This window comes from Astyanax mexicanus, chromosome 17 (assembly GCF_023375975.1).
Source record: "Astyanax mexicanus isolate ESR-SI-001 chromosome 17, AstMex3_surface, whole genome shotgun sequence".
Lineage (NCBI taxonomy): Eukaryota > Metazoa > Chordata > Actinopteri > Characiformes > Acestrorhamphidae > Astyanax > Astyanax mexicanus.
Window position 1 is genome coordinate 9863967 of NC_064424.1, and position 13961 is coordinate 9877927.

Consider the following 13961-nt stretch of genomic DNA (forward strand, 5'->3'; position numbering starts at 1 on the left):
TAGCTGATTCAAATTGTCAGGAATAGAATTAGACACCCCTGTATCAATTGAGGGAGAATCGTTTATCATCCTGTATCACCACTGTAATCCCTGCTGAAAAATCCAGCTCAAGGCCAGATTTTGCTTGGAAGGTGGTTTTGAATGGTTTAAGATGGTTAATCCAGTTAAAAAGCTTGACATTCAGGTACAAAAACAATCACTATGAAGGTAAGCTTATTGGTTAACCATCTATTGACCAGCATAGTGTCAACCAGTTCAGCCAGCTTGAGATTGTCAGGCTGTTTTTCAGCAGGGATGGCTAGCTTAAACCTCAATTTGTTATATATCATACCATTTCTCGATAATTATTTCAATCCAAAGCTCTAAAAATTCCTAAAATATATAATACAGCATATTAAACAGCTCTTTGTGGTTAATGCTTATACGGCAGATAAAGATTATTCTGTGATCATAGCCACTTTATATTGAAACATATTTTAATAAATCAGAACAAAGGTACCTTCAGCACCAGAAAACAAAAACCTGTGTTTTATTTTGGCTTAAAATCACCATGTCAGGCTTTGTGAAACACTGTAATACAGACATCATTGAGACATTAGATAGAAGCTGTGTCCAAAAGCCTAGGTTATAGCTGATTTGGCCTGCATTTATGCCATGAATGCTATGATTGATACAGGACCTTTACGTCACCACATATCCCAATTAAACTGTTCCATTTTTGTGTCTTTAAAGGACAGTCTACCTAGGCTTCAAAACGCAGCTACTAATAAACAGTACCAGCAACAATGATTGAATTATTATGGCAGAACATACTGAAAAGAACACACTCTGAGTTAAGAGAATGAAGAGATGGCAATCTACAGACAATAATCCATCCGGTCATGGGCATGTTACATCACACTTTATAAGTAGAATGGCTTGATTTCCAAGTAAACTCCTCCTGGATGGGATAATTTTTTGGAATTTTATTTTAGTCAAAACCAGATATTAAACTCTCTGTGCCTTCATTATGACTTTGGGATTGGACACATTATGGATATTGCAGTTTTTTCTTGTAGGAACTCACAGAAATATAGCCTTTTATTCAAAATGGTCAAGGAAAACAGAGGTATTTTAATAATTGTATACTGGTAGTTATGACATAGGTTGATTTGAGGGAACCTTTCCTACAAAAATACAAAATCTATCCAGATTTTTAAGTATTGATTCTTTGGTTCTCTCTTGTGGATTTTCCAGGTCAAGAGAGGTATGCTTTGGGTCACTGCCCAGCCACAGCATATTCTTAGCTTCCTGGCAGAGGCAATCAGGCTCTAAATCAGGTTAACATAAACTCTCCTGGTACTTTATGATCGATTCTGTGATGCCAAGTATGCTAACAAAATTCGAAGAGTGCTTGGAAGTCAAACAGTCTACAATACAGGGTCACAACCTAGATTATTTTTTCATACCAATCCCTCCTCTGATGCTTTTAACCAAACCGCTGTTTTTTGTGTCTCATCTGACCACTTTTAAAACCATTTTTACACATTAAATATAAACATATTCAGCTGCAGTGTGGTTCACCCATTACTGACACAAGCATTTACTTTGGTATGCAGAGCAGGATGCTCTAGCGCAGCCATGCATGAACCTCAAGTCACCATGTCCAATGCCATTCAGTAGATAGAGGGGTATAAATCCCTGCAGCACTGGACTGTGGAGCAGAGCAATGGAACTGACTTCTGTAGACTGCTGGAACCAATACCTCTGGAATTAGTTTGAGTGGCATTTTAATGACCTCTCATGGGTGAATGCCATCAAATTAACACAGAAATGAAAAAAATTCTAGTTTAAAGCATTTTTCTGTAAGAGTAAGAGGCTGTTACTGCAGCAAAAAGAAAACAAACTCATTATTAACCTTAATTATTCTTTACAAATTGTTGGATGTTTTAACGTACCTTAGTTATTGATTTGTCTCATATTTAAATTTTCTGATCAAGCTGACAAGCAACAAAGCCTTCATCCTTTATAACCTTATTGTTTATCTTTACAAAAAGTATCATTGTTATATTAAGGCATTGCATTCACAGTCATGTGTGGATCATAACTGAAAATAAATAGTACACTTACTATACTTACATACTAAACATACTAAATCACACAGTATTATAATATTATTATATATTTTTAAATCAAAATAATAGAAACCTCCTTGTACAGGACATATTTCCTACAGGCAAATTTAACTGTAGGTAATAAATACTTCCTAGGAAATTCTCACTTTATGTTCCAGTGAGCATGCAGTCTAACACCTCACTGACTGCACTGCCACTGATATACATCTCAACTATCAGATCTGTGATGATGTGAGGCAGATCACAAGGTGTAGCTATGTGAGGTTTTCACAGGTTTCACAGGGTGCGGGCCTGACGATGGAAGAACGGTTCAGTCTCTGCACGACTCCATTCAGCATCGTCGCCTGAAGCCTTCCGTCTCTGCACCACCACCACTGCCATGATCAGCACCCAGAAGAAGAAGCTCACCCACACAGACCTCTGGAAAGAAAGAATTGCAACATGTGGTCAGTCCCAGCCATCTTTTTAAACTGCCAAGCTTGCAGCATCATCAGGCAGCCAACTCGAAAGACAACGAAGGTTGATACCTTCCCCAGCACTGATGCATCAGTCCCATGCCAGCCCATGCCAGCCAGGATCATCATCTACTCACCCAGAGAAAGCATGGCCAATGTTTCTCTCTCAGGCTGTGGCTGCAGGCCTGAGAGTCTTTTATTCTTAGAGTGTTAGACTGCTGCTGTATTATTTTAGTGTGTTTATATGCACTATATAATTAATAATTACTGCAGAAGAACATAGTTTGTCACATACCACAGCCTGTTTTCATCTGCAGAATAAAAAATCGAAGAATACTCTGACTAGGAGGATAAATGGAGTGAATCATATAATTGCTGAGCTAAAATTCAGCACTCATTTACTGGACTTCTTGATGTTTAGGGTGTTTTCACACCAGAACTATTTGATCATGTTAAAATAGAATCTTTTTTTTTGTTTACTTCCTTGGTGCTGATTAATTGCACTTAGGTGTAGACCAAAACAGCCACATCCAGACCAATTCCCAAACAAACTCCAGAGCATTTTGTTTGTGGTAAGAACATGAGGTGACCTTGATCTAACCCAACTATGGCATATACTCCTCTTGTTTGAGCTAGTAGGCTGTTTATTTGCAGTTTAACCTGATTTATTACCCATCTAATAAATACGGCTATTAACTAATGTTATATCTAATCTATAACTAATGTTATATATGCTGTTCACATGAATACATACATAATCAGATAATTGCAGTAATCCAATTATTAAAAGATTTTTGACTGCATGTAACTAGGGGTGGGAATGACAGGGCAGAGCGAAAAAATGTCATGATGCAACATATCAATGTATTACAAAAATTATACAATACGTGTCACCCCTAATGTAATGCTCTCTGTTTATGATGAGAAAACTTTTTTACTGTCAACCATACCAGATAAACCAGATAAATGTTCGTAATTAACACGAGTCTAATGAGGTTTGATGGAGTGTTTGTGGTAATACCTCAGCACTGTAGAGTCCTGTGTAAAACTGATTCCCCGTGTAGGGACTGGCCCATGTCCTGTTCTGTGCTTCTTCACAGCTGAAAGGAGCACAATCTCATCAGTGATATAAACTGTGAATTACCAGACACAGAATAACTTCACATTTTGTGTTTCTAATCAGATTAGAAAAAGCTAAAGGTGCCTGGCAAGGGTAAAGCATTATAGAGGTTATTCCTAAGGTAAAGGAAATGCTTAGGGTGTCGGTAAACTCACTTGCTGATAGATGGGACATTGTGAAGAACAGAGAGGCACAGGGTGTCCCGGCCAATTTTGAGAACACAGCCTGACACCAAGAGGAAAAACAAGAGGAGCCCACAAGCCCCTATAGACAAATTCAGCAGTGTAGTTCCCCTACAAACAAACATGCAGACATGACAAAAAATATAGAGCAGCTGCATACGTTAGAAGATAAAAATAAAACTTTAAAAATGTGATATTTATTATTTATACATGTTATACAGCTCTGGAATAAAAATAAGAGGCCCCTTAAAATGCTAAATTTAATCAAGAGGAAGATGGATGATTCCAAGCCATCAAACCAAGCTGAACTGCTTCATTATTTGCACCAGGAGTGCATAAAGTTATTCAAAAGCAGTGTGTAAGACTGGTGGAGGAGTACATGCCAAGATGCATGAAAACTGTGATTAAAAAACAGGGTTATTCCACCAAATATTGATTTCTGAACATTTTTTGCCACTTTGGCATACACTGACATGCCACACAAGTCATGGGATAGCAGTATGTAATTTGATCACAAACTGGTACCTTAGGAGATGGCTTAGTAACACTCACGCCTGGATACGTTTGAAGTGTTACTGAAGTTTGAGCGAGACCTTATAGTGGGTGCCAGATGGATCTTTTCCATAGTTGTGTGTCATTTAACATTTCTCGATACACAGTGTTACATGTATAACAGGAATACATAATACAAGGCCTTAACTGCCACCCACAGTGAACAGTAATCAATGACTGGTAATAATCATCAGACAAGCAACACTGTCAGAAATCACATCCACAATCAACACAGAAGGCTTCATATACATAACTTGCTGTTCACATCCATCGTATATAGCAAAATTCATAGGACATGATACCAGTTTCTGTCCCATGACATGCGGCATGTCAGTGTAATTCAAATCTATTCATTATTGTTAAATTGTGTCAAAATGTAAAGGTGCCTATTTTTTGTTGTTGAACAATCACCTTCTCACTTCTTCCTCCACACAGCTGGCGTAGACCCAGTAGAGAATGAGGGAGATGCAGTAAATAGCCATGCACACTGAGATGGCTGAGACAAAATAGCAGAGCGAGGAAGAACTGGAGTTTTCCAGGATCAGGGAGTGGCCAGATGAGTTGTAGTGGACACTGCCATAGAGGATGCACTGTCCTGCAAAGTGACCCTGTAAGACAGCACAGTACATTATATTACTCTCTTTCTTTCTCGCTTTCTTTCTCTTTCTTTCTCTCTCTCTCTTGCTTTTTCTCTAGTGCATTTGACAATCATGAACATAACCTTTTGTCTGACCAGTAGTAAGATTTTGCTGAAGTGATAGGTATCATGATACAGAGTTTGCGATTTAACACATCATGTAAAGTACTCTATAGGATCTGCCATCATTGCCATTAAGCACTGACTCATGTCTCATGGGCTTAATCTGTGTGTGTGTGTGTGTGTGTGTGTGTGTGTGTGTGTGTGTGTGTGTGTGTGTGGCAAAAACATCCTTGAAAGTGTGCTGTTGTGAAGAAGGGGGAGGGAAGTTTTCCCAGATTGGCTCATCATCTGACTCCAATGAAGCGTAATATGGAACCGTATGTTGGTCACATGGTTCAAAACTGATTACTGCTTCATTCAAACAAAAAAACAATGGATAAGAATCAACCCCTAATCTAAAAGTAGATTAACTCTCCATAAATGTGGTCTATATTATATTGCAATTACACAAAGACAATTAACCCACAATATAATGATTTTTAAAATCCTTTTATTAAAGAAACTGTAAAATTGATTTGATTACTACAAGAAATTAATTCTATGATTGAATGTAGGCAATTCTTATTGTTTTAGCTACAGGAATTGTCCATGTTAAATTTCTCATCATGTAATATTATTTTATACAGCTCTGTAAAAAATTAAGAGACCACTTCAGTTTCTAAATCCATTTCTCTGATTTTGCTATTCATAGATATATGTTTGAGTAAAATTAACATTGCTGTTTTATTCTATAAACTACGCACAACATTTCATCATAAAAATATTGTCATTTAGAGCATTTATTTGCAGAAAATAAGAAATGGCTAAAATAAAAAAAGGGTGCAGAGCTTTCACACCTCAAATAATGCAAAGAAAACAAGTTCATATTCTGAAAGTTTTAAGAGTTCAGAAATCAATATTTGGTGGAATAAACCTGGTTTTTAATTAAATTGTTCTCCTCCACCAGTCTTACACACTGCTTTTGCATAACTTTGTGAAACTTGGTGAAATCAAAGTAACTGATCATTTTAAGTGGTCTCTTATTTTTTCCAAAGCTGTATATGTGCATTTACACTTTATACACATAAGTTAAAACATGGTCACAACTAAGACATATATTTACATTTATATATACATAATATATTTTGGGTTAATTTTGACACAATGGGTTAAAACATTATGAGACATAATGTGCTCCGTCATTTGTAAAATAGATAACAACAAATGTTATTTTAAGCAATTTTTGAGTGTTTTAAGGTAACTATTAGTTCTTCTGTTCAACAGATTAAGGCTGAATAGATAGGGTTAGTAAAAACAGGAGGAAGTTCAGTCCTACCTGAGTGAAGGTGAGCGAGGCAGCAGCGATGATGCCACAGATAAAGCAGCCCGCATGCAGCACCAGCTCCAGCGTCAGCAGCCATGGCAGCCCCATCACGACCATGCTCCTCTCAGTGAGTAGAACCAGGCAGAGCACGGAGGAAAGACACACATTCCGGAGGAAAGCAGCCACACGGTGACTGTCACAACACGGCCTCTAATGCCTGCCCTGTCTCCGGCAACAATGTTGCTTTTCACAAACGCTTCACAGTTAAAGAAATGCAGCAGCAGCATATCTATTACCCAAAGAATGCACAGGATCCAGGAGAAACAACTGTCCTGTCTGTGGAGAAAAAAAATCACCCCATTTAACAGAGTGACAAACACCACAGACACAGATGTCCCATCTGTATCTTTTTTACCCTTTGCTGGTTAAACTTGCTTATCACATGTAAATCTGAAGACCAGTTTTGGATGATTTGAAGACCCTGCAACTGGCAAGGCTCACAGAGATTACAGAAACCCAACACACCCACCCAGGACGCAAACAGCCCCTGAAGGGTTTAGAAGAACCCAAGATAACAAATTGAATTTTCTTAATTTTCCGCTTAACCCAGATGTAGTCGATCAGCTAAAACAAGATTAGTCTTTAGATAAAGTCTTTAGCTTTGCATTGAAAGAAAATAGCAGTATATCTCAAACATGTTTCTTCTGACTGATTAGGTTTAGTTTTAAAAAGGACAAGAAAATGTGTACGTTCAGTTTTTTTCTGTTACCTGTATGAAATGTTTTTGTTTCATTTAGCCAGGCTTGAAGAAAAGGCCCAATTCTATTTACCAGTATAGTGTAGTGTTAACTAGTAAAAAAAATAAGAGTGTGCCGGTGTTTAGGTGTGACAGTTGCTTCAAAAAAGACAACCAAGTAAAGTGCCAGCTGTTGTGCCTGCTGTTTGAAAAACTGCTGATTGAAGCACCAGGCCACCATATTAATTAATTAATTATTTAGTGTCATTTGATATAACTTGTTTGTGATTAAAATTATATAAATTTACACTAAATCTATACTGAGTGTACTAGTCATGTGTTATTTTTGCCACTATTTAAAATAATTTAAGTATATTTGTGTGAGCTGTTCAACTGAACAGTAAAAATAAGTTAAAAGTGTGATTAAAGTATAGATTTGACTTCACATTCATTTTGAGGAGCGACTTACATAAACTGATAAACACAAAAGCAAGATATCTCATTGTGAGCATTAGCTGTGTAATGTTTCACCAAGATCTTGCAGCAGCATTGATGATGGTAGAGTCTGACCACTGCACAAAGCAGCTCTTCTCCATCCAGCACATCCCAAAGATTCTCAATGAGGTTAAGGTCTGGACTCTGTGGTGAACTCTCTTAATCCATGTGTGAAAATGATGATCTCATGCTCCCTGAATCACCCTTTCACAATTCCAGGCCCATGAATCCTGACATTGTCATCTTAGAATATAGTCGTGCCATCAGGGAAGAAAAAAAATCCATTGATGGAATAACCTGGTCTATATTCAGTATATTCAGGTAGTCAGCTGACCTCAATCTTTCAGCACATACTGTTGCTGAACCTAGACCTGACCAACTGCAGCAACCACAGATAATTTGTATAAGCCTTATCCAGAAGGGATTAGTTTCTCAGGGGGCCCTGGGGTAATTTTCACTGTGTGGTCGTCTGGTAATTTTAGTCCCATCCGAGTTTCGCCACCTTGCGTTTAATAAAATAGCTATTTGTCCACTGTCATGCACCGTAATTACACTTTGGGCGCTTGCTTCCACGGAGATCCACTTAACACAACAGCAAGTGGAAATGGAGGAGTTACTGAACATGATGTGACTGAGAAAGCCAAAAAACTCACTGGTCCTCCGTTTTTTCAATTTCAGTTCGGATGCAAGAGTTTTATCACTGAGTAGAAGTGTGATAGGGCTTTAGTTTTATCCAGGTGGCGACTTTTTTGTGGCCAGGCAGTGTAGTTCAAGTGCACTATTTTTATATTTATTAAAAAGTCGCCACTTGAGTTAAACAAAAGCCCTATATACAACTTTTTCACAAGGGGACACCTGGCAGGCAGGTAACCAACTCTTACTACCTTCTCAAGCACTTTTAAACCTGTTGAGTTCATCCTTTATATACTCTTATCTCACTCCTGACTTTTCTTCACCTGACAGTGAGACAGTGAGTCCTGAGAGAGATGATGATGGTGTCTGCAGGCCAGGCAGCAGGCTCTCCTCCTCTGCAGGACATTCAGTAGATCACTGTTTTGGTCTCCAGGCCAGTAGATGGCAGTAAGATGCTGGGAAGGCAAAAAGCTCCATTCTACACAGGCAGATTTACAGACTACAGGCGCTAGGAGCTGCAGAAGCGTTTATCTACAGATTATAAACGTGATTTAAGGATTAAAATGTTTTTTATTCACATTGTTTAAGCTCGTTTGAGGAGTCAGATGAAAGGCACAGTTAGTAAATCGCGCTGCAGGTTTTCAAGGCTGCTGTGATCATTATATTTATTTACAATGGCTGGGATGTTTTTAAACACAGTGATCTTTACATGTCTGTGGACTCTGTGCTGCTGTTCAACAGGTAAGAGTTAACACAGCTCTGATACTGTGTTTATCATCACCACAGTAGGGCATATTGAGATTGCAGTATTGTAGAGTGATGTATAGAGTATACTAGTGCATCTCAAAAATTAGAATATCATTGTAAAGTTACTTTATTTCAGTAACTCAGTTCAAAGTGTGAAACATGTGATATATTATATAGATGTATTACACACTGAGTGATCTATTTTAATCGTTTATTTATTTTATTGTTGATGATTGTTGATCTCAGAAAATTTAAATACTATAACTAAGTTAGTACTTTTGGCTGTGTGGGCAGTGTGCCAACATGAATATAACACAGTAGATCAACACACTTGTTTTGATATGATATAACTCTCCAAACATCTCTGATAATCAGTACATTTTGCATTTCATTTGGAAATCACGGGGTCAGAGTCTGGAGGAAGAGTGGAGAGACACACAGTACAAACTGCTTGTGGTCTAGTGGGAAGTTTCTACAATCAGTGATGGTTTTATGGAGAGTCATGTCATCTGCTGGTGTTGATCCACTGTGTTTTATCAAGTCTATTTAGAAATAACTACAAGCCTGCTGTTAAAAACTACTGCCCTCTATAGTATGATATTTAAATTTGTTGAGAAAGATAATTAACCTATTTTAGGAATCTTTGTTGATATTAGTCAAACCATTTGAGAAGCACTACTTTAGCATAAAATTGCCTTGTGGTCTAACTGCATATTGTTGTCATACATTTTTCGAAATCTTTCTAGATCCCTTAATTAATATGTCCTGTTATATGACAATATGTATATATTTGTGTGCATTGTATGTAATGTCAACAATTCTAAAAAAAATAATGTCTCCACAGCTGATGACAGTATGGTGTTGATTCCGGGTGGAAATTTGAAGATGGGCACGAATGCTGCTGATGGCCGAGACGGAGAATCGCCTTTAAGATCTGTGAAAGTTGCCTCGTTTAAGATGGACAAATATCCTGTAACTAACTCTGATTTCAGGTGATTAACCTTCAGATTTAAAGGGGCAACATTAAGCCTAGTCCTGGAAGACACAGCATTTTTTTATTGATATTTTGGATTAAAAGAATAATTTTGTTGTTTGATTTGTTGTGCTGTATGCCAAGCCTTTTTTGCCTAATATAACACCTGTGGTAGATGTCCCAAATTCAATATCTCTTAAAATAGATCACTAGTAGGTATGTTTAGTAGTATTACTATCAGATCTACAGATTAATAAATCTATTCTGACTAGTCATTTGACCAGAACAACCACATTAATGAGTGCATTAGTGCGGCCTACTATTAATTGTGGATGGTTAATTTTTGATTAGCTCCTCTTTAGCTCATATCAAAAGTATTGTTCTACTGTTCCTCAGCTCAATGCTCAGGAGTTTTATCAAATAAAAGTTCAAATTCAATAATTAGAAAGTGTGTTTAGATACCTTTTGGACAATTTAGCCACAGAGTGTATATGAGTTTACCAATCACAGAAAGATCAAAGGGAATCAGAGCACATATTGTTGAATTATGAGATGCTCTTGTGTTTCATCATTTGATTCATTTGCCTCCAGGGAATTTGTCAGGTTGAATAAATATAAGACAGAGGCTGAGACATTCGGCTGGAGTTTTGTGTTCCAGGACTTTGTATCGGATGATCTGAAAAGCAAGATCACTCAGAAAATTGAGGTATGAATAACAAACAACTGTTAAACATAAAAATAAGTGTGTAAAGTATGTTTATAGTTTTAGAGTTAATAGAGTTAATTTAGTTTTAGTGCACGTGTTTTTTACTGTTTTAATATGTTTTCATATAAATAAATGTTCTCTTCTTCCTCTTAGTCCGCACCCTGGTGGTTGCCAGTTGAGAAGGTGTTTTGGAGACAGGTAGTTTTTGCATTTTTTTCACATTTTGTAAATCTTCAAATTAATTTGCTTAGAATAAACTGCAGTATTAGGGATGCATAATGATGCAAAGTAGACTTCTGAAATTGTATTGTTTGTATACAATTGTTTTAAAGCTAAAATGTAAGGTAAAAAAAAGTTACATTTGTTTCTGAACTTATACTGGGGTGTCTAGTTTCACAATAAATCATAATTGTGAATATCGGCATTGGCAGATATATACATGTGTAATATTGGATGTAGACTCAGGCCCAGAATTCTCACATTGGTGCATCCCTATTCAGTGTGTTAAATTGAAAAAAAAAAACGAGTGATTTAAGACACTATGATTTCTGTTTCCCTGCAGCCCACTGGGCCAGGTTCTGGCATCAAAGATCGGCTTAACTTCCCTGTGGTCCAGGTAAGCTGGAATGATGCACAGGCATATTGTAAGTGGAAGAAGAAGAGGCTGCCCACAGAGGAAGAATGGGAAATAGCTGCTCGTGGGGGACTTGACGGTAAGTTGTGTGTTATTCAGCAATTGCCCCCATTGAGTGCTTTACTTTTTAAGTAGTGCTAATAACATAAATGTGTGTTTTAGGAAGGACATACCCATGGGGGAACAAGTTACTGCCAAATCGCACCAACTTGTGGCAGGTCAGTAATCTGTTTCTGCTTTATGTGTTTACTGCTTAATATCTTAAATACATTAGTATTTAATATACATTATATATTTTTGTCTATTTATAGCCTTCTTTAGCTTGGTGGGCATATTTTTTTATTCTGTTTGCTAGGCAGCTGCTTAAAGGAGCCCATGTTTGTTTGTTTTTTGTTGGGAAAGATTTAGACTGATTTAGAATTTCTATGCAGTTCAAAGGCAAGTCCATTACTTAAAAATGTGTAAGAAATATAGCGCTGGAAATAAATGAGAGACCACTTAAAAATTATTTCTTTGATTTTACCAAGTTGAAAAACCTCAAGTCACCAAACCAAGCTGAACTGCTTAAATTTTTGCAGCAGGAGTGGCATAAAGTTATCCAATAGCAGTGTGTAAGACTGGTGGAGGAGAACATGCCAAGATGCATTGAAACTGTGATTAAAAACCAGGGTTATTCCACCAAATATTAATTTCTGATGTTCTAAAACTTTATGAATATGAACTTGTTTTCTTTGCATTATTTGAGGTCTAAAAGCTCTGCATTTGTTTTGTTATTTTAGCCATTTCTCATTTTCTGCAAATAAATGAGTAAATAAATAAGTGACAATAATTTTATTTGAAATGTAGAAGAAATGTTGTCCGTAGTTTATAAAATAAAACAACGATGTTCATTTTACTCAAACATATACCTATAAATAGCAAAATCAGAGAAACTGATTCAGAAACTCTTATTTTTTCCAGAGCTGTATTTGCTCAATAGATCTCTAATGAGAATGTGTTTGTGTTTGTTGTAGGGGACATTTCCAGATGGTGACACAGCTGAGGACGGATATCATGGCGTAGCTCCTGTAACTGCGTTTCCATCACAGAATAATTACGGTATGCAAGCATGCATATAATAAACAGCACTATAAGGACTCCGGCTAACCTGCTGTACATGTTGTTTCAGTAGACTGTGTAGTGATAAAGGTCTCTGTAACTAAATAATTGGGCTGCAATACCAAAACCCACTGACACATTACCACATTACCATGGTACTGGCAACAAAATAATAGATATGATAGCTTAGCTGTGTTGTTTTTAGCTATTATCATTTTCACTCAAACTAAAATGACCGTCAGTAAGTTTTAGGGATTTGGGGATTCAGAGACCTCTCTGGTGAATCATATTTGAGAGATGACTTGTAGCTTTATTAAGGGAAATGGATGAGTTATCAGCTCATATGTGGAGCATCTTTTGCTGGAGTGGAGAGTAAACAGCTGGTCTGAAGTTCATGCTCAGGTCGAGGAGGTGAAAAAAGGCCAGGCAGTTTGCTTTGGCTGTTTTTGAAGAGATGTGTGGGTACGAGAGAGAAGCAGGTAGCACATGCGTAAAACAAAAAGACGCATGGTAATGTGAACATAGCCAAAGAATACTTTTAATGTAGGTTAGTGAAATTTAGTGAGAAATTTTGTGAAATACTGTTAAAATATAGAGAGCAAATGCATCCAACAAACCTTCCAGCCATTCTGGAGTTAATATATTAGGACACTTATACGAATAGTTTAAATATTCTGTCCACTCCCAAATTAGGACTACTGCTGCTTTTAATTTAGAATAAAAATGATTGGGACTGCAGTTTTAAATAAAAAGCTAGATAACTGAACTTTGATCTTTAGAATGTGCCTAAATAGTCAGCATTTCTTACATTTTAGGCAAAGACATTATATCTATTTTATCGTTCTATGACTCTGTTGTATTTTTAATATATTCTGTTATCTCATATCTTTTCAGGATTGTATGACATGCTGGGTAATGTGTGGGAGTGGACCTCCACACCTTTTCCTTCTGCTCAGACCATGTATGTCCTGCGTGGTGCATCCTGGATAGATACAGCTGATGGATCAGCCAATCACAGGGCACGTGTCACCACCCGGTTAGTCATAACTTCCTCTTACTTGTTGTTTATGATATGTATTATTTATTATAGATGATCTACTTCCTCCTTATGTTTACCTTTTTTAGTGTGTGATGATGAGTTTATGATGAATAATTGTCTGTCGTTGTTTTCCGCCAGAATGGGGAACACACCAGATTCAGCTTCAGACAACCTGGGCTTTCGCTGTGCTTCAGACCACGGCTCCAAACAAAAGAAGAACAAGGGGAAAAGTGAGCTGTGAGGATCAGATCATTCTATGTGATTTCAGATATGTGCCATGCCTTTAATAATGCATCTCTCCCGTGGAGACCAGGATTATACATATATGTTTACAGGAATTATTTCTACTTAACACTGTAAAAATAAAAATCATTTTTAACATATAGTTTCTTAAAACATTTCTTAAAGCTGATGTTTGTACGTTTTTTACATTTAAGGGCCTCTCTGGTGAGAATGGTTAATTGCACCGAGCAT

The 13961-nt window shown here is 37.1% G+C and overlaps 2 protein-coding genes across 3 annotated transcripts; one reads left to right on the forward strand and one right to left on the reverse strand.

Annotated features, from left to right (window-relative positions):
- Nucleotides 1-1085: 1085 nt before the first annotated feature.
- Nucleotides 1086-6968, reverse strand: tmem179bb (transmembrane protein 179Bb). Its single transcript, XM_007254185.4, has 5 exons — nt 6439-6968; nt 4835-5031; nt 3845-3982; nt 3591-3669; nt 1086-2534 (listed from the first exon to the last, which is right to left on the reverse strand). The coding sequence occupies exons 1-5, from the start codon at nt 6541-6543 to the stop codon at nt 2391-2393; spliced, it is 663 nt and encodes a 220-aa protein (XP_007254247.3). The 5' UTR covers nt 6544-6968; the 3' UTR covers nt 1086-2390.
- On the forward strand, nt 4909-13870 carry sumf2 (sulfatase modifying factor 2). Of its 2 annotated transcripts, none has more exons than XM_022676067.2 (9): nt 4909-5033; nt 9882-10029; nt 10602-10716; nt 10870-10914; nt 11279-11429; nt 11513-11568; nt 12364-12448; nt 13343-13484; nt 13626-13870. In XM_022676067.2, exons 2-9 carry the CDS (start codon nt 9893-9895, stop codon nt 13726-13728), a joined length of 834 nt encoding a protein of 277 aa, XP_022531788.1. In that variant the 5' UTR covers nt 4909-5033; nt 9882-9892; the 3' UTR covers nt 13729-13870. The 2 variants fall into 2 exon arrangements, with proteins under 2 accessions (XP_022531788.1, XP_007254248.3); XM_007254186.4 differs by lacking the exon at nt 4909-5033 and adding an exon at nt 8705-9031.
- Nucleotides 13871-13961: the final 91 nt, after the last annotated feature.

Coding starts and splice junctions, on each gene's coding strand:
- tmem179bb (XM_007254185.4), bottom strand. CDS start 6,543: ATGGTCGTGATGGGGCTGCCATGGCTGCTGACGCTGGAGCTGGTGCTG. Junction 5,032..6,438: donor CCTCGCTCACCTTCACTCAG/GTAGGACTGAAC, acceptor GCTGTCTTACAG/GGTCACTTTGCAGGACAGTG. Junction 3,983..4,834: donor GTGGAGGAAGAAGTGAGAAG/GTGATTGTTCAA, acceptor GTTTGTTTGTAG/GGGAACTACACTGCTGAATT.
- sumf2 (XM_007254186.4), top strand. CDS start 8,965: ATGGCTGGGATGTTTTTAAACACAGTGATCTTTACATGTCTGTGGACT. Junction 10,030..10,601: donor GTAACTAACTCTGATTTCAG/GTGATTAACCTT, acceptor ATTTGCCTCCAG/GGAATTTGTCAGGTTGAATA. Junction 10,717..10,869: donor AGATCACTCAGAAAATTGAG/GTATGAATAACA, acceptor TCTTCCTCTTAG/TCCGCACCCTGGTGGTTGCC.